The sequence below is a fragment of the Carcharhinus amblyrhynchos genome, chromosome 35, assembly GCF_965287045.1.
Source record: "Carcharhinus amblyrhynchos chromosome 35, sCarAmb.v2.hapA, whole genome shotgun sequence".
NCBI classification, from domain to species: Eukaryota; Metazoa; Chordata; class Chondrichthyes; order Carcharhiniformes; family Carcharhinidae; genus Carcharhinus; species Carcharhinus amblyrhynchos.
Window position 1 is genome coordinate 8,266,380 of NC_137358.1, and position 18,198 is coordinate 8,284,577.

Here is an 18,198-nt window from a genome sequence, read left to right on the forward strand (position 1 = left end):
CAGTGCTGAGGGAGTGCTGCACTGTCAGAGGGTCAGTGCTGAGGGAGTGCTGCACTGTCAGAGGGTCAGTGCTGAGGGAGCACTGTGCTATTGGATAGGGTGTAGTTTGTGTTGTAAAGTAGTCTATTATTTAAATATGGAATTTAAATGTTGAGGTTTTGGTAGATTTTATTTCATTACCTGAGGCCAAGTGGCTCGTGCAGAGTAAACTTTAATTCATTTCCCAACATCTGACTGATCTGTGAAAGAAAATGACAAATATTAATTTGGCTGCTTTCTCTACAGGAGAAGATTTGTCCTGCAGAAGTGGCCAAATCATCTTAATCATATCAAACTACTGTCCCTGCAGAGGTTGAGGAGGAAGTTCCCATATCACTTCTCAGGACGGATAATAAATGCCTTGACAGTAATGCCCACATCCTGAGATCAATTATAAAAATATAATCCTGTGAGGGATGGTCAAAACATTCGAACAAAAACATGCAATAATGTACAAATACACAGCTTCTTCCCTGCTGCTATCAGACTTTTGTATTTACCTATCTCGCATTAAGTTGATTTTTTTCTACACCCTAGCTATGACTGCAACACTACATTCTTCTTTACCCCTGTATCTACTTTCTCTGGTTCTATGATTCTACATCACTTGTGAACGTGCACTGAAAAATACATGCACACACAAACACATGTACACATATATGCACATACACACAAACATGTGAGTACAAACACATACATATATGGAAACATTTATACACAAACATGTGCATACAAACATACACATATATGCACACACGTACTCACAAGCACTTGCACGCAAACACTCACATGCATGCACACACTTACACCCAAACATGTGCATACAAACACACATATATATGCAGACACTTACACACAAAAATGTACATACAAACACACGTATGCATGCAGACACTTACACACAAAGATGCGTGTACAAACACACACATATGCATCAACCTACATGCAAACACGTGCATACAAAACACACATGTATGCACACACTTACATACAAAAGTGCATACAAACACAATAGTGTATGCACATGCATACACACACAAACGTGTGTAAAAATACACACCCGTACGCACACACACATACACAAACAAGCATGTGTACAAACACACACGTATACACAGATACAAACATATATGCATACAAACACACTCATGTATACACACACTGAGACAGAAATACACATAAACAAATGTATTCACACTCATGCACTTACATACAAGCGAACTCTCAGTCACACATGAACGCAGTGGTGTTGTGGTATCGTCACTAGACAAGTAATCCAGGGACTGAGGGTAATACCTGTGGACCCGGGTTTGAACCCCAAATTTGAAATTTTAATGTAATAAAAGTCTGGAATGATCTAATGATGACCATTGTCGATTGTCATAAAACAATCTGGTTAACTAGGGGAGGAAATCTGCCGTCCTTACCCGGTCTGACCTACATGTGACTCCAGAGTCAAACAATGTGGTTGCTTCTCAACTGTCCCCGGGCAACTAAGGATGGGCAATAAATGCTGGCCCAGCCAGCAACGCCCATGTCCCACTAATTAATTAAAAAGAAACGCATTCAAAAATACATGTATACATGCACTCCAATACACACGTGAAGACATGCTCAAAAATACATACAGACACAAACACACATGCACATTCACAAACACGTGACTCTACATCATGCTAATGCATGGGTGCAGGTTCACAAGCTCACATAGGCAGCTCATGTGTACTGCACACATTCACAAGCACATGCAGAAGCCTCCAAACCTGGAAAAGCAGGAAGCCTGCAGCTGGAACATTAGAAACCCAGCTTACAGAATTCCTCCAGTACAGAAGGGGGCCATTCGGTCCATCAAGTCTGCATACACTGTCCGACAGAGTGTCTTACCCTGGCCCTATCCCCTTAATGCCCCCCCCGTATTTACCCAACTAATTCCCCTAACTTACACATCTTCAGCCACTAAGGGGCAATTTAGCATCGCCAATCCGTCTACCCTGAACATCTCTGGACACTAATGGGCAATTTAGCAAGGCCAATCCACCTAACCAGCATGTCTTTCAGACTGTGGGACGAAACCGGAGCACTCAGAGGAAACCCACGCAGACATGGGGAGAACATGCAGACAGTGACCCAAGCCAGGAATCGAACCAGGGTCCCTGCCGCTGTGAGGCAGCAGTGCAAACCACTCTGCCACCGTGCTGCCCTTGCAATCTCAGGCGCTGTTCAATCTTCTGTCTCTTTCCAAAGAACGCTGCTTTAAATTCAGATATCCAGCCTTTTATTAAAATGTGAAATGTACTTATTGAGAAGAGAAATTGTAATCATAGAATTATAGCACCCCTATGATGCAGAAAGAGGCCATTCAGACCATCGAGTCTGCATCGGCCACAATCCCGTGCAGGCCCTATCCCCATAACCTCATGTATTTACCCTGCTGATCCCCCTGATACTAAGGGGCAATTTAGCACGGCCAATCCACCTTACCAGCACGTCTTTCGGACTGTGGGAGGAAACCGGAGCACCCAGAGGAAATCTACGCAGACGCGGGGAGAATGTACAAACTCTGCACAGATAGTGACCCAAGATAGGAATCGAACCCGAGTCCCTAGCACTGTGAGGCACCAGTGCTAACCACTGTGACACCATGCTGCCCATCCTCCCACAGAAATGCTGAAGAGTGGAAAATCTTTCTCTTCGGCAACCCAATTACCAACACAAATTGAACGTGACTGAGGTGATTAGATGCAATATGAAATTGCCCCTACTTCCCAACTTATTCCCTGACACTAATCGTACAGAAACAATTGTAGACAGAGGCACAAAGTTTCAAAATGATTTTGAAAGATTAAGTTAGTTGGCCGTGACAGATGGATTCCAGGGCAGTTACGAATGATCTGATTCATTTTTGGTGAAAATAAAGGGTGAGGCTTGATGAAAATGCTGGAAAATCTCAGCAGGTCTGGCAGCTTCTGTAAGGAGAGAAAAGAGCTGACGTTTTGAGTCCTGATCATAGAATCCCTACAGCGCAGAAGGAGGCCATTTGGCCCATCGAGTCTGCACTAACCACAATCCCATCCAGGCTATTTTCCTGTAACCCCGGCTGTATAGGGCATTGGTGAGGCTGCAGCTGGAGTACTGTGTGCAGTTTTGGGCGCCGTACTTACGCAAGGATATTTTGGCCTTGGAGGGAGTGCAGAGGAGGTTTACTAGGCTGATGCCGGAGTTGAGGGGGTTGAGCTATGAGGAGAGGCTGAATAAACTAGGCTTGTACTCAGAGTTTAGAAGAATGAGGGGAGATCTCATTGAGACGTATAAGATGATGAATGGGATGGATAGGATAGAGGTGGAGAGACTCTTCCCGCTCAGAAAGGATAGTAGGACAAGGGGGCACAGCCTCAAGATAAAGGGGGGGCGGTTTAGAACGGAGTTGAGGAGGAACTTCTCCACTCAAAGGGTGGTGAATCTCTGGAATTCTCTGCCCGTTGAAGTGGTGGAGGCTACTTCGCTAAATATTTTTAAGACGCGGGTTGATGGGTTTTTGATAAGAGAGGGGATTAAGGGTTATGGGGAGAGGGTGGGAATGTGGAACTGAGCCACGACAGATCAGCCATGATCTTATTGAATGGCGGGGCAGGCTCGAAGGGCTAGATGGCCTACTCCTGCTCCTATTTCTTATGTTCTTATGTTAATCCCCCTGATACTAGGGTCCATTTAGTGTGGCCAATCCACCTAACCCGCGCACCATTGGACTGTGGGTGGAAATTGGAGCACTTGGAGGAAACAAACACAGATACAGGGAGAACATGTAAACTCCAGATAGACAGTGATCTGAGGCCAGAATTGAGCCTAGGTCCCTGTGAGGCCATAATGTGGAGATGCCGGCGTTGGACTGGGGTAAGCATAATAAGAAGTCTCACAACACTAGGTTAAAATCCAACAAGTTTATTTGATTGCACGAGCTTTTGGAGTCTCGTTCCTTCTTCAGGTGAGTGAGGAGTTCAGAAACAGGGCACGTAAAGACACAAACTCAATTTGCTAGATAATAGTTGGAATGTGGGTCTTTACAGGTAATCAAGTCTTAAAGGTACAGGCAATGTGAGTGGAGAAAGCGTTAAGCGCAGGTTAAAGAGATGTGTATTGTCTCAAGCCAGCATAGTTAGTGAGATTTTGTGGGGAACACTTCAGTGGTCACGGGCATTCAGCCTCTGATCTTTGGGTAAGCGTTCTCCAAGGGGGCCTTCACGACACATGACAACACAGAATCGCTGAGCAGAAACTGGTAGCCAAGTTCCGCACTATCTGTAACTTCCACGACTTGCCTGGGCTTGCAAAATGATCTTGTAAATTGAGTTTGTGTCTATGTATGTCCTGTTTGGTGAACACAATTCCTCCCTCACCTGATGAAGGAGCCTGAGACTCCGAAAGCATGTGCTGCCAAATAAACCTGTTGAAGTTCAACCTGGTGTTTGTGAAACTTCTTCCTGTGCTGTGAGGCAGCAGTGCTAAGCATTGTGTTGTACCGTGCTGCCCTGGGTCAGATGAGGCTTTGTCAAAGCTAAAGGTCATAGACAGTGGGAGATATTTATACTGCGGGATGAGGGAATGAAAGATGAGTCATAGCCACAAAATCAAGGGGAAAGGCTGCTAATGGCAGCCCACAGAGAGAATAAAGGGTGTGAATGGCCAAACGGCAGAGAAGCTGAAATCAGAGGGTAAACTGTGACAGATGAAGATGTGGGAGGAGCAGGGAGATGGGTGGGAGAGAGATAACATTTTGAAAAAGGGGGAAAGAAGAAGCAAAGGGGGAGAAAAGGTAAGGAAAGAGGATAAAGTAGGGAGAAAAATCTGATGAGTAATTATATTTGAACATGAGAACAGTGGAAGTCCAAAAAGATTTAGGGATTTACATGCAAAAATGACAAAAAATACACGGTTAGGTCCACAGTATAATTAGAGAGACAAGTAGAATGTTAGCCTTTTTAACTAAAGGGTTCGGAATATAGAGGGAAGGATGTTTCTCTGTGGTAGTACAAAGCCCTGGCTTGGCCACATCTATAGCACTGTGCAATTTTGGAATGCTAAGCTTTGGGAAGGAAACGTGGGCAGTACGGTAGCACAGTGGTTAGCACTGCTGCTTCAGAGCTCCAGGACCTGGGTTCGATTCCCAGGTTGGGTCACCGTCTGTGTGGAGTTTGCACATTCTCCTCGTGTCTGCGTGGGTTTCCTCCGGGTGCTCCAGTTTCCTCCCACAGTCCAAAGATGTGCAAGTGAGGTTGATTGGCCGTGCTAAAATTGCCCCTTGGTGTGCTGAGATGCATAGGTTAGAGGGATTAGCGGGTAAATGTGTAGGGTTATGGGGGTAGGATCTGGGTGGGATTGTGGTCGGTACAGACTTGATGGGTCGTATGGCCTCCTTCTGCACTGTAGGGATTCTTATGATTCTATGATACATCAACTTTGGATTCAGATTCACCAGAGTATTATTAGGGCTGCAAGGATTACATTCTGAGCACAGATTACACACAAAAAAACTTTATACCCTGGAATATAGATGGTTAAGGGGTTTTTTTTGTATTAGTGTCACAAGTAGGCTTATATTAACACTGCGGTAAGTGGCACAATAGCTGTCTCACAATGCAGTGTTAGTATGAGCCTACTTGTAAAGTTTTATTTATTAGCCTCGTGAGTAGACTTACATTAACACTGCAATGAAGTTACTGCGAAAAACCCCGAGCCTGTTTGGGTACACTGAGGGAGAATTTAGCATGGCCAATGCATCCTAACCAGCACATCTTTAGGCGCAAACTGGAGTACCCGGAGGAAACCCACGCAGACATGGGGAGACTGTGCCGACTCCACACAAACGGTGACTCAAGCCGGGAATCGAACCCGGGTCCCTGGCACTGTGAGGCAGCAGTGCTAACCACTGTGATACTGCATTATAACAGGGCCAAGCTAAGGGGCCGATCTTACCGGCTCGTCCTGCCAGTCGATCGGTGTGGTGAGCTGGTAAGATCGGGCGAGGGCATTAATATGCATCACTTAATTTAAATGTAATTAGTGAGACCCAGATGCTATTGATTGGGGGTGGACGGGGATGGCGGGGGAGGGGGAGATAGGTAGGGGAGTGACAGAAGTGCACTAGGGGATTGGTGCGCCTGCACAATGGTGCTCCTAGAGCTCAGAAGCCGGCTTCCCAGCGAGAACAGATTCCACCCACTCCCCCTACTGGTGAAAATCCCATCCTGGTTCTTTTTTTCTATGTGCTGTATGAATGCATTGGGAAGCGCATCCGGATGATAGGTGGGATTCTGTCCTGTTTTCATGCTCATTCAGCAGTTAGAATTTATTAATTAAGATCCTGCGACCCCCTCAAGACTTTCTTTACTGAGAGAGTTATTGACTTTGCCCAGTTTCGACAATCCTGACATTCACCCAGTGTTCCAACCACCCCGTATTCCTATGTGTTCAAATATCTGCTTCCTTTCACCATATAATTGATACAAACAAGCCTTAACAATGTAATTGGCATCAACAAACTGTAGCAATGTAATTGCTAGTAAGTTGACAAGACAAGGCAGAACAAAACACAATTGGAACCGGTTCATTGAGGAGAGAGATTGGGAAACATTTTTTCACACAAAACATGATTGAAGCGTGGGACCTCACCCACAAAAGGAAGTAAATATTAATGTAATTATCATAGAATCCCTGCAGTGCAGAAGGAGGCCATTCAGCCCATTGAGCCTGCACCGACAATAATCCTACCCAGATCCTATCCCCATAACTGTAAGCATTTAACCCGCCAATCCCCCGACACAAAGGGGCAACTTAGCATGGCCATCTACTTAACCTGCATATTTTTGGAGACTAAGGGGCAATTTAGTCTTGGGCCATTGTCTGTGTCACGTTTGCGTGTTCCTCCCAGGATTGCATTGGCTTCCTTCGGGTGTTCTACTTTCTTCCCACAGTCCAAAGATGTGCAGGTTAGGCAGATTGGCCATGCTAAATTGCCCCTTAGTGTCAAAAGATGTGCAGGTTAGGCAGATTGGCCATGCTAAATTGCCCCTTAGTGTCAAAAGATGTGCAGGTTAGGTGGATTGGCCATGCTAAATTGCCCCTTAGTGTCCAAAGATGTGCAGGTTAGGTGGATTGACCATGTTAAAATGCCCCTTAGTGTCCAAAGATGTGCAGATTGGGTAGATTGGCCATGCTAAATTGCCCCTTAGTGTCCAAAGGTGTGCAGGTTAGGTGGATTGGCCATGCTAAATTGCCCCTTAGTGCCAGGGGCTCTATCAGGGTAAATATGTGGGGTTAGGGGGATAGGGTCTGGATGTGATTGTTGTCAGTGCAGCTTGATGGGCTGAATGGCCTCTTCCTGCATTGCAGGAATTCTATGATTCTAAGGCAGCTTTACCTTTGAGCGGTGAACCTCCCCCTCGTCATCTTTCCCGCCGACTCCGAGGATTTTCCTGCTTTTCAGCCGGCTCACCAGGTCAGTCTGGCTGTGCTTCTTCAGGAGGGAGCTCTGTGGTTTGACAGCCGTCATTATCCTCGCTTACCCCCCGATTCCCCCAGCTGCAGGACAACTGTGTCTCCCGTCACAACGCGAGCCTGCAACAAGAAAGCAAAGAGCGGGGTGGGGGGTGCTCTTTAATCCTGAGGTGCATTTGGAATAGAGAATGTATTTATTATTGAACATCAAATGAGTCTATTATTTATAATATTTCAACACTAAAACCACTCCAGGCTTTCAGCTCCAAACCCCTGAAGTGTTGTGTTTACCTTAAAGTGGATCAAATCACTGTAACTCTTGTAAACAACTCAGCATTATTGACTTGCATTTACGTAGCACCTTTGCTGGACCCAGAATTTCACAGCTAATGAGAAAATAAACTGGAACTGTTGGAATTACTCAGCAAAATTAGGGAGAGAGAGAAACACTTCTTTTCAGCCTAATATCCCTTCTAAACTAAAATTGCTGCTGGCCAAATTCAAACTGAAATTTTGAATTCACTATTAAGAAATAAAACCGTCCAATATGACCTGCCACCAGTCTCCCCCCTCACAATGGAGGGTCATAACGCAAATCCCAGAAGGCACCTGAGGCTAATAAAAATAAACAAAACCCCATTTAAGCCATTGAAGCAACAATAAATGGGCTACTCCAGACAGGTCAGGGACACTGAAACCAAAAAGGCCTGCTTACAACTGAAGAGAACATGATTTAAAAAAAACTTGAAGATATAAAAATGTCACAGCACCACCTTCTCAAGGGCCACCAGGGATGGGCAGTAAATGCTGGCCGAGCCTATGATGCAAGGCCCCATGAATGAATAACATAAAGGACAACATGATGATTATTTCATAATTCCATTGTTGGTTGATGGGGAGGGTGGGAGATCAGTATTGGCTCCAGGGCATCTGAGAGAAGTCCTTTGCCCTTCTTCAGAGTAGCCCCATGCGATTTTTCATACCTGCCTAGGATAGCAGATGAAAGAAGAGGTTCAAAAACCCCTCGCCAGCTCTGCCACCCTAGTGCTGCCACCTGCAACAGTGCAGCATTCCCTCTGCGCCGCAGAGTCAGCCTGGATTCAAGGTTGTCCGAATGGAATTTGTGAACCCATAGCCTTTTCAGAAGGGAAGAGTGAAAAAGAATGCACGAGGGGTGGAATCATCTTGGCTTCAAGTTGGCCAACACCATAAGACATAGGAGCAGAATTAGGCCATTCAGCCCATCGAGTCTGCCCTGTCATTCAGTCATGGCTAAATTTCTCAACCCCATTCTCCCGCCTTTTCCCCTTAACCTTTGATCCCCTTATCAATCAAGAACCTATCTAACTCTATCTTAAAGCCACTTAATGGCCTGGCCTCCCCTGTGGCAAAGAGTTCCACAGATTCACCACCCTCTGGCTGAAGAAATTCCTCCTCATCTCGGTTCTAAAGGGTCCTACCTTTACTCTGAGGCTGTGTCCTTGGATCCTAATCTCTCCCACGAATGGAAACATCTTCCCCACATCCACTCTATCCAAGCCTCTCAGTATTCAATTAAGTTTCAATGAGATTACCCCCCAAGCCTCATCCTTCTAAACTCCACCGAGACCCAGAGTCCTCAGACGTTCCTCATATGTCAAGCCACTCATTCCTGGAATCATTCTCGTGGAACCTCCTCTGGACACTCTCTAGAAGATCCAAAAAGACATAGTGGGGAGTTTTCCCATCCCGCTCGCCACGGGAATCGTAGCGTGCAGGCGGGGTGGGGGGGGGGATGTGGAGGAGTGTGGGGGTGAGGGCAACCATGCAAAGATCTATTGGCCTCGGGTGGGATTTTCTAGTTTTGGGGCGAGTGCGACTCGAAAATCCATCCCAGAATTTAAGCTGGGGGGAGGGGGTGTTGTCAAAAGTTCCCCTTCTTGCTTAACATCTGAAAAATAAGAGGATGAAGTTTTGTTTTGGGAGCACAGGGGATTCAAAGTCACCCCCCCTCTCCCCGCAGTGAGTAAGATTCCACATTTGACAAATTGAGGAGATCAGATGAATGCTCTGTGGGATCCTGTCATTCCCGCCAGCTTTACTCTCGCAAACACAACCAGCAATAATTGTTTGGCTTTCCCATTTGTGAATTTGCTTTTAAAATGTTATGGCTCCTTGGGGAAAATGCACAGAGCTCTGCACTTAATCGCGCCTTGGGGAACATCAGCTCGGTGGCTGAATCAGACACAACGCAGAGAGTGAGCGCAAATTCCAGCAAAACTCCTGAATGTTGTTCCTTTCCCTTTCACATTTTCAGACCTTTTCTTTCTGCCTCTTTCGCCACAGGCATCATTCCATTAACCTTACTTCCGAAACTACTTCATAGAATCCCCACAGGAGGCCATTCGGCCCATCAAGCCTGCTCTGACAATAGGGGGCAGGCACGGTGGCACAGTGCTTAATACTGCTGCCTCACAGTGCCAGGGACCCCAGGTTCGATACCTGGCTTGGGTGATTACTGGTGTGGAGTTTACATCTTCTCCCCGTGTCTGCGTGGGTTTCCTCCAGGTACTTCGGTTTCCTCCTACAGTCTAAAAGATGTGCTGGCTGGGTGCATTGACCCAAAAAGGCGCCGAAGTGTGGTGACTAGGGGATTTTCACAGTAACTTCATTGCCGTGTTAATGTAAGCCTTACTGGTGACTAATAAAAAAAGAACTAATGGAATAAAATGAGGTGGCATTGTCACAGAGTGGGGTCTCACAGCGCCAAGGACCTGGGTTCGATTCCCGGCTTGAGTCACTGTCTGTGTGGAGTCTGCACATTCTCCCAATGTCTACCTGGGTTTTCTCCGGGTGCTCCGGTTTCTTCCCACAGTCCGAAAGACGTGCTGGTTAGGTGCATTGACCCGAACAGATGCCAGGCTGTGGCGACCAGGGAAATTTCACAGTAACTTCATTGCAGTGTTAATGTGAGCTTTACTTGTGACTGATAAATAAACATTAAACTGCCTTCCCCGTGTCGGCTCCCAACGTGAGATGATTTGGTTAGCCCAGTTCCTGTCTCCAGGGCAACCACTGGCTCATTCATAAGTCATCATAAATTGGTGACTGATTAGAAACAAAAAATTGGGATGGTGTGGGGAGACTGGGCTCCCGGTATGGAGAGACAGTGGTGCAATGATAATATCACTAAACTAGTAACCCAAGAGGCTCAGGCTAATGCCTTGGCACCCCAAGTTCAGATCTCACCAAGGCAGCTAGATAAATTTCCATTCAGTTAATAAAGCTGGAATATATTTGCAGTGGTGGTGGGGGAGGATTCAATAGGGTCTTTTAGGAGACATCTGGATGAGTACATGGGACTTAGTAGGATTGAGGGTTATAGGTAAGCTTAGTAGGTAGAGATGTTCAGTGCAACTTGTGGGCCAAAGCGCCTGTTTATGCTATAGTTTTTCTATGTTCTATATTCTATAAAGTTAGGCAGCTATCGCTGGATGTTGTAAAAACCCCCACCTGGTTCTGATTTCCTGATGCCCTTCAGAAAAGCAAACCTCCCATCCTTACCTGGCCTGGTCCATATGTGACTCCAGACCCACAGCAATGACCCAGCATGCTCAGGGGCAATTAGGGATGGGCAACCTATGCTCGCCAGTGCTGTCTTCATCCAATGAAAGGATAAGGGAAAGGTATAGTGAAGGAGGGTAATGTAAAGCTTATAACATAAAGTTTATTCATTAGTCACAAGCAAGGCTTACATTAACACTGCAGTGAAGTTACTGTGAAATTGCCCTAGTCGCCACAGTCCAGTGCCTGTGCGGGTCAATGCACCTAACCAGCATGTCTTTTAGACTGGGAGGAAATCGGAGCACCCGGAGGAAACCCAGGCAGACACGGGGAGAAGGCAAACTCCACATAGACAGTGAACCAGGATTCGAATCTGGGTCCCTGGTGCAGGGAGGCAGTAGTGCTAATCACTGTGCCACCATTAAATTTACTATAATAAGTAGACTAGGTTAAGGTAAAGATTACAAGGTGCCTTCTATATAGAATAAGGGTTCACCATGTGCCAAATACAAAATGCAAAGGTATTGTCTGGATAACCACAATTTAACCAAGTATCATGAAATTAAATTGTACTCTTAATGTGTTTTGCAAACCTTGGCCCATGGGCAATCTAACTGTTCAGCATGATGGGAAATAGACAGAAGTAGATAGACCAAATTCTTTTGAGACAATGTAGTATCAGGAGAGCAGTTCTCTTTATCAGCTTGAGTCAAGCAGCTGCAAGTCAGTCAGGGCTTTGGAATGTACGGGCATGCATTAGCTCATGATTAATGAGGTTGGTACGGTTTCTTATCCAGATAATGGGAGTGGGCATAGGCAAGGGAATTAACTCCCTTTACCAATTAAAATTTGTAGGCGATAGCAATATCCTTGAATCTACCAGATTTACGTAGTTAGGTTTCCTCGTAATGAGGGAAGAACTTTCAGGTGCAATGTACTAATAAGCTCCTAATCCTGTTGATAGGTACAGCATTATTAGGTAAGGTATTAATGTGTAATGTTGTAATTGGACCCTCCAGTCTGGATGACAAGCTGGGCGAGGAATCAAAGTGTTCAGAAGAGTACATCAATCTCCCACTTGTACTGTTATGACAGAAAGGTTAGCCGGTGTTTGCTGACTGACTACCCCTTCTCCTGATGTGTGCATTAGCAATAAACGTCTTGTTGTTCTTTAACTACATGCTGGTTTTTGTGGTCTCTGTTATTGATTGAGCTCAGCTTAGTACAAGATCCCCCAGAAGGACACCCTGGAAAATCCCTCTTACATGTAGGAATAGGGATGTTTTACAGCAATTGTACAGGTGCCACACTTGGAGTATTGCATGCAGTTTTGGTGTACTTATCTGAGGGAGAATGTCCTTGCTATAGAGGGAGTACAGCGAAGGTTTACCAGGCTGATTCCTGGGACGGCAGGTCTGTCATACGCGGAGAGACTAAGTCGGTTAGGATTATATCCATTGGAGTTTAGAAGAGTGAGAGGGCATCTCATAGAAACTTATAAAAGTCTAACAGAATGAATGTTCCCAATGGTGGGGGAGTCCAGACTAGGGATCATAGTTTGAGGATAAGGGGTAAACCTTTTAAGACTGAGGGGAGGAGAAATTTCTTTATCCAGAGAGTGGTGAATGTGTGAAAGTAGTTAAGATTGAAATATGTGACTTCAAGAAGAAATTAAAGTAAAAGCAAAAGCAAAGTTTATTTATTAGTCACAAGTAGGCTTGCATCAACACTGCAGTAAAATTACTGTGAAAAACCCCTTAGATATAGTTCTTGGGGCTAAAGGGATCAACAGATATGGGGGGAAAGTGGGATCAGGATTACGAATTCAATGATATAAATGAATGGTGTAGCACGCTTGAAGGGCTGAATGGCCTACTCCCAGTTTCTATGTTTGTACATTACCTCCTTTTCAAAAGGGAAAATGGGAATCTTGGGGATTTGGGGGGGTGTCTAATTACATGGGGTGTTGTCTGATTCTAGGATCTGTCCAATTTTGAGAGACTGAGAAGTGGCAATTCTCCAGTCTGCTGTGTCACTTTGCTATTCGACTATGGCATGCTTCTCAGAACACCCCAATTCTGCCCTCGCCTGACACACAAGCACAATTTCCAGCAAAGGACACCAGGTAACGATCGGGAGCTGACCTTTCACGCTAAAGGCTCACTCCCACTGCTCCCACAACCTGCCCACTCAGGGAACTGAGGCATCTGCATGAGGTATCTGGCATTGAATCAAACCTGCAGCACTCCTTATTTCAGCACGGACATGACACCACAGAGGATCGTGACAGATATAGGATTTGCATTTATCTAGTGCCTTTTGAGACAATAGGACATCTCAAAGTGCGTTACAGTCACTGATGCAGTTTGAATTGCAAATCACTGTTGTGGTGTAGGAAATTCAGCCGCCAACTTATGCACAGCAAGATCCCACAAAAGAGCAATGTGATAATGATCAGTTCTGTTTTTTGTGATGTTGGTTTTCTCCCTCAGTCCAAAGATGTGTAGGTTAGGTGGATTGGCCATGCCAAATAACCCCTTGGTGTCCAAAGGTGTGTAGGTTAGTGGATTGGCCATGCCAAATAACCCCTTGGTGTCCAAAGGTGTGTAGGTTAGTGGATTGGCCATGCTAAATTGCCCCTGAGTGTCCAAATATGTGTGAGTTAGATTAGCTATGCTAAATTGGCCCTTATTCTCCAAAGCTGGGCAGGTTAGGTAGATTGGCCATGTTAAACTGAGCCTTAGTGTCCAAAGATGTGCAAGTTAGGTGGATCAGCGAGGTAAAGGGGTTACCTGGATTCTCTGCTGGAGAGTCAGTGTGCACTCAATGGGCTGAATGGCCTCCTTCTGCACTGTAAGAAGGTCATGATGTTAACTCGGAAGATTAAAAATTAGCCAGAACACAAGGGAAAGGCCCATCCACCCCTGCCCTGCCTCCACTCATCTCCCGTGGGTATTTATATTACATCCACCTGGGAGAGTCTCGGTTGACCATCTTATGTGGAAGATGGCAGCTCCGGCAATGTGGCATTTGCTCAGTATCTCCACCAGAATGTTAAAGAGCTGATTTAAATGGACGTGCACTTGGCTGGAATCGGGGGCCCATGCCTGACGTTAATCAACGGTGCCCGATTGACTCAATACAACTGATTGCCTATCACCCATTTTCTGTTGGGCTAGCAGCAAGAGTAGCCAAAACCCATGATAAAGCATCATAGATTCCCTACAGTGCAAACAGAGGCCATTCAGCCCATCGGGTCTGAACCGACAACAATCCCACCTATGTCCCATCCCCGTAACCCCACGTATTTCCTTAATACTATGGTCAATTTAGCCTGGCCAATCTGCCTACCCGCACAGCTTTGGATATTAAAGGGCAATTTAGCATGGCAAATCCACATAACCCGCACATCTTTGGACACTAAGGGGCAATTTAGCATGGCCAATCCACCTAACCTGCACACCTTTGAACACTAAGGGTCAATTTATCATGGCCAATCCACCTAACCTGCACATCTTTGGATATAAAGGAAAATTTGGCATGGCAAATCCACCTAACCTTACATCTTTGGACACCAAGAGGCAACTTACCATGGCCAATCCACCTAACCTGCCCATCTTTGGACACTAAGGGGCAATTTAGCATGGCCAATCCACCTAACCTGCACATCTTTAGACACTAAGAGGCAATTTACCATGGTCAATTCACCTAACCCGCACATCTTTGGATTATAAAAGACAATTTAACATGACAAATCCACCTAACTCGCACATCTTTGGACACTAAGGACAGTTTACCATGGCCAATCCACGTAACCAGCACATCTTTGGACATTACGGGGCAATTTAGCACAGCCAATCCACCTAACCTGCACACCTTTGGACTGCGGGAGGAAACCGGAGCACCTGGAGGAAACCCATGCAGACACGGGGAGAAAGTACAGACTCCACACAGACAGTGACCCGAGGTCAGAATTGAACCTGGGTCCCTGGCGCCGTGGGGCAGCAGCATCACTGAGCCTCCCCAAAGTGGGAAGCTTTTAGCTCGAGTCAACGACAAAAACAGGAAAAAAAATTAAAAAGGGTTCTCCCACTGGGAGCTCAGAGTGGTGCTGGCAACTCACCAGAGATATCAATTTAATGTAAATATTTCAGAAAAAAATCAAAGCCTTCTGCACGTACCTTTTCACTTGTGGCTGGGGTTCATGCTAAAAGTTTTTGAATTGGAGGTGCTGTAATGGTTCTCCTGCCACTCGGTTTCCAATGGTTGGTCTTGCCGTGAGTATTATGTGTGCTCGAGAACAGGAGGAGAGTGCGAGAGGCACGCAGAGACATAGCCTTACCTTAAAGTGTGGAATAGATGTGCAGTTGAAGATACAGCTGAACGTACACATTACTTCTCTTTACTGAAGTCAACCTCATCAAAGACCCCTGATATGAATCTTTCCCCGTGGGGCCTGGTCCCCAGGATCACAAAAGGACAAAATATCCTGCAAGGGTTTGGTGCAGGAGATTTGGACTACCTGACACATCAAAGCTTCTGTTTACAATAAAGAAGTGAGGCAAATTAGTGTCTGGGCTCACTAAACCTACAGAGGGTCCCAGTTGATCTCAAGATTCTTATCTGTGTGTTCAGGTCCTTCGAATGGTCTTGCCCTCCATGTCTCCTCCAGCCCCCTAAACCCTCTGAGATCTCTGCAGTCCCTCAAACTTGGTCTTCAGCGCGGATCCCCGATTCCCACCGTTCTGCCAATGGCGGCCTTGCCTTCAGCAGCCTGGGCCCCTAAGCCTTGGAATTCTCTCTCTAAACCTCTCCACCTCGCTGTCCTTCTTGAAGGGGGCAGCATGGTGACACAATAGTTCGAATTGCTGCCTCACAGCGCCAGGAACCAGCCTTGGGTCACTGTCTTGGATACTAAGTGGCAATTTAGCATGGCCAATCCACCTAACCCGCACATCTTTGGGTTGATTGGCTATTCTAAATTTCCTTAGTGTCCCACGATGTGCAGATTAGGTGGATTGGCCATGCTAGATTACTCCTTAATGTCCCAAGATGTGCAGGTTAGGCGAACGGGCCATACTAAATTACCCCTTAATGTGTCCCACAATGTGCAGGCTATGTGGATTGGCCATGCTAAATTGCCCCTTAGTGTTAGGAGGACTAGTAGGGTATATACGTGAGGTTATGGGACTAGGGCCTGGGTGGAGTTGTTGTTGGTGCAGGCTCGATGGGCCGAATGGCCTCTTTCTGCACTGTAGGGATTCTATCTATTCTTATAAATTCTTTCAAACCTGCCTATTCGACCAAGATTTTGGTCACTGGCCCTATTGTCTCCCTCCGTTGTCAAGCATTGCTCGATCCTACTGCTGTGAAAAGCCTGAGGGTGGGATACAGTATTAAAGGGGCTTTACAAAAACAAAAAAGTGTATGTTTAGTGAACCCAGACACTACTTTCTGACATTTCTTTATTGTAGACAAATACAAAATGTTATTGGATCGGTGAACAAGGGTCTGTTCAAAAAGGCAATATATACTGCACTTCCTTGTACATAGTTTGAGAGGAAATGTGTCTAAGCATGTTGGAATATGTTGAAATATTTTCGGATTGTAAGCAGTGAGCAGTTTGTATCATGTCCCCTCTCTCTCGTTCTGTTTTTATGTGGTCCACGCATTCATCTGGAGTTATTAACTCTCACTGGTTTACGATTTCATAGGCATCAACAGCCCCAAACTATGTTGCTCAACCCAGGCTAACTTGTTGAGACCGGGCAGTTTACTATCCACTGGTGCCTTCTCACTCCTTTAGTGCCTTGATAAATGCCCTTTTGCGATCATGTCAGTCGTGCCTTAGCCAGGTGGTTGTGCATTCATGTCCATCTCCAGGTGTTGAGCGCCACAATCTAGTTTCGAGAGCAGTCTTCTGGGGGTGCTGCATTGTTGGAGGCACTGCCTTTCAGCTGAGAATTAACTAAGCTCTTGCCTGCCCTTTACGGTGGATGGATGACATCCAATAGTAATGAAGTGCAGAGGAATTTCTCTATGGCAGCCAGGCCAATATTCATCCTTTAATTGACAAATTATCAGTTATTATCACGGTGGCACAATGGTTAGCACTGCTGCCACACAGTGCCAAGGGCCTGGATTCAATTCCGGCCTTAAGTGACTGTATAGAGTTTGCATGTTCTCCCCGTTTTTACATGGGTTTCCTCCGGGTGCTCCCGTTTCCCCCCACAGTCCAAAGATGTGTAGGTAAGTTGGTTGGCCAAGTGTATTGCCCCTTAGTGTCCAAACATGTGTAGGTTAGGGGGATTGCCCATGTTAAATTGGCCCTTAGAGTCCAAAGATGAGCAGGTTAGGGAGATTGGCCATGCTAAATCGCCCCTTAGTGTCCAAAGATGTGCAAGTTAGGTGGATTGGCCATGCTAAATTGTCCCTTAGTGTCCAAAGGTGTGCAGATTAGGTGGATTGGCCATGTTAAATTCCCCTTGGTATCCAAGGATGTGCAGATTAGATGGATTGGCCATGGTAAATTGCCCCTTCGTGTCCAAACATGCGTAGATACGTGGATTGGCCATGCTAAATTGGCCCTGAATGTCTAAAGATGTCCCAGTTAGGTGGATTAACCATGCTAAATTGGCCCTTAGAGTCCAAAAAAGCATAGGCTAGAAGGATTAGCCATGGGAAATTTGTGGGGTTATGGAAATAGAGAGGGGGAGAAGGTTTGGGTAAGGTATTCTGTCAGAGAGCCAGTGCAGACTCAAACGGCCAAATGGTCTCTACTGCACTATAGGGATTTGATGATTCAATGGCACTGCTGTTTATGGGAGCTTGCTGTGCACAAACTGATGGCCGCAATTCCTTGAGCGCAGCAGCGACCATATCTCAACATAGAAATATTCCATTGGTTGGAAAGTGCTCTGTGACAACTGGTGTGTGTGTGAAAGGTGCTAATTAAATGCAACTTTTGCTTCTGATTACTGAGAGTGTGTCGCTCTTTGTGGGTTAGCTGAGTTTTTGGCAAGCTGGTGTTAAAAGCTGCGGTGGGAAATTTAAGGCTTAACTCTGTGGTTTGCAAATGAAGCTTTCAGGTTTATGTTGGGTGGTGTACTTCCTGAACTACAGCTG

The 18,198-nt window shown here is 45.8% G+C and overlaps 1 protein-coding gene across 1 annotated transcript in view; it reads right to left on the minus strand.

The window, feature by feature from the left end:
* The window catches only part of LOC145361601 (tumor protein p53-inducible protein 11-like), a 28,239-nt gene extending 12,854 nt beyond the window's left edge, over nt 1-15,385 (minus strand). The window contains exons 1-3 of the mRNA XM_080217453.1: nt 15,255-15,385; nt 7,454-7,650; nt 181-239 (exon numbers count right to left, since the gene is read on the minus strand). Of these exons, the coding sequence (XP_080073579.1) occupies nt 181-239; nt 7,454-7,585 (191 nt within the window). The 5' untranslated portion in view covers nt 7,586-7,650; nt 15,255-15,385. The remainder of the gene's footprint in view (nt 1-180; nt 240-7,453; nt 7,651-15,254) is intronic.
* Between the last annotated feature and the right edge of the window lie 2,813 nt (nt 15,386-18,198).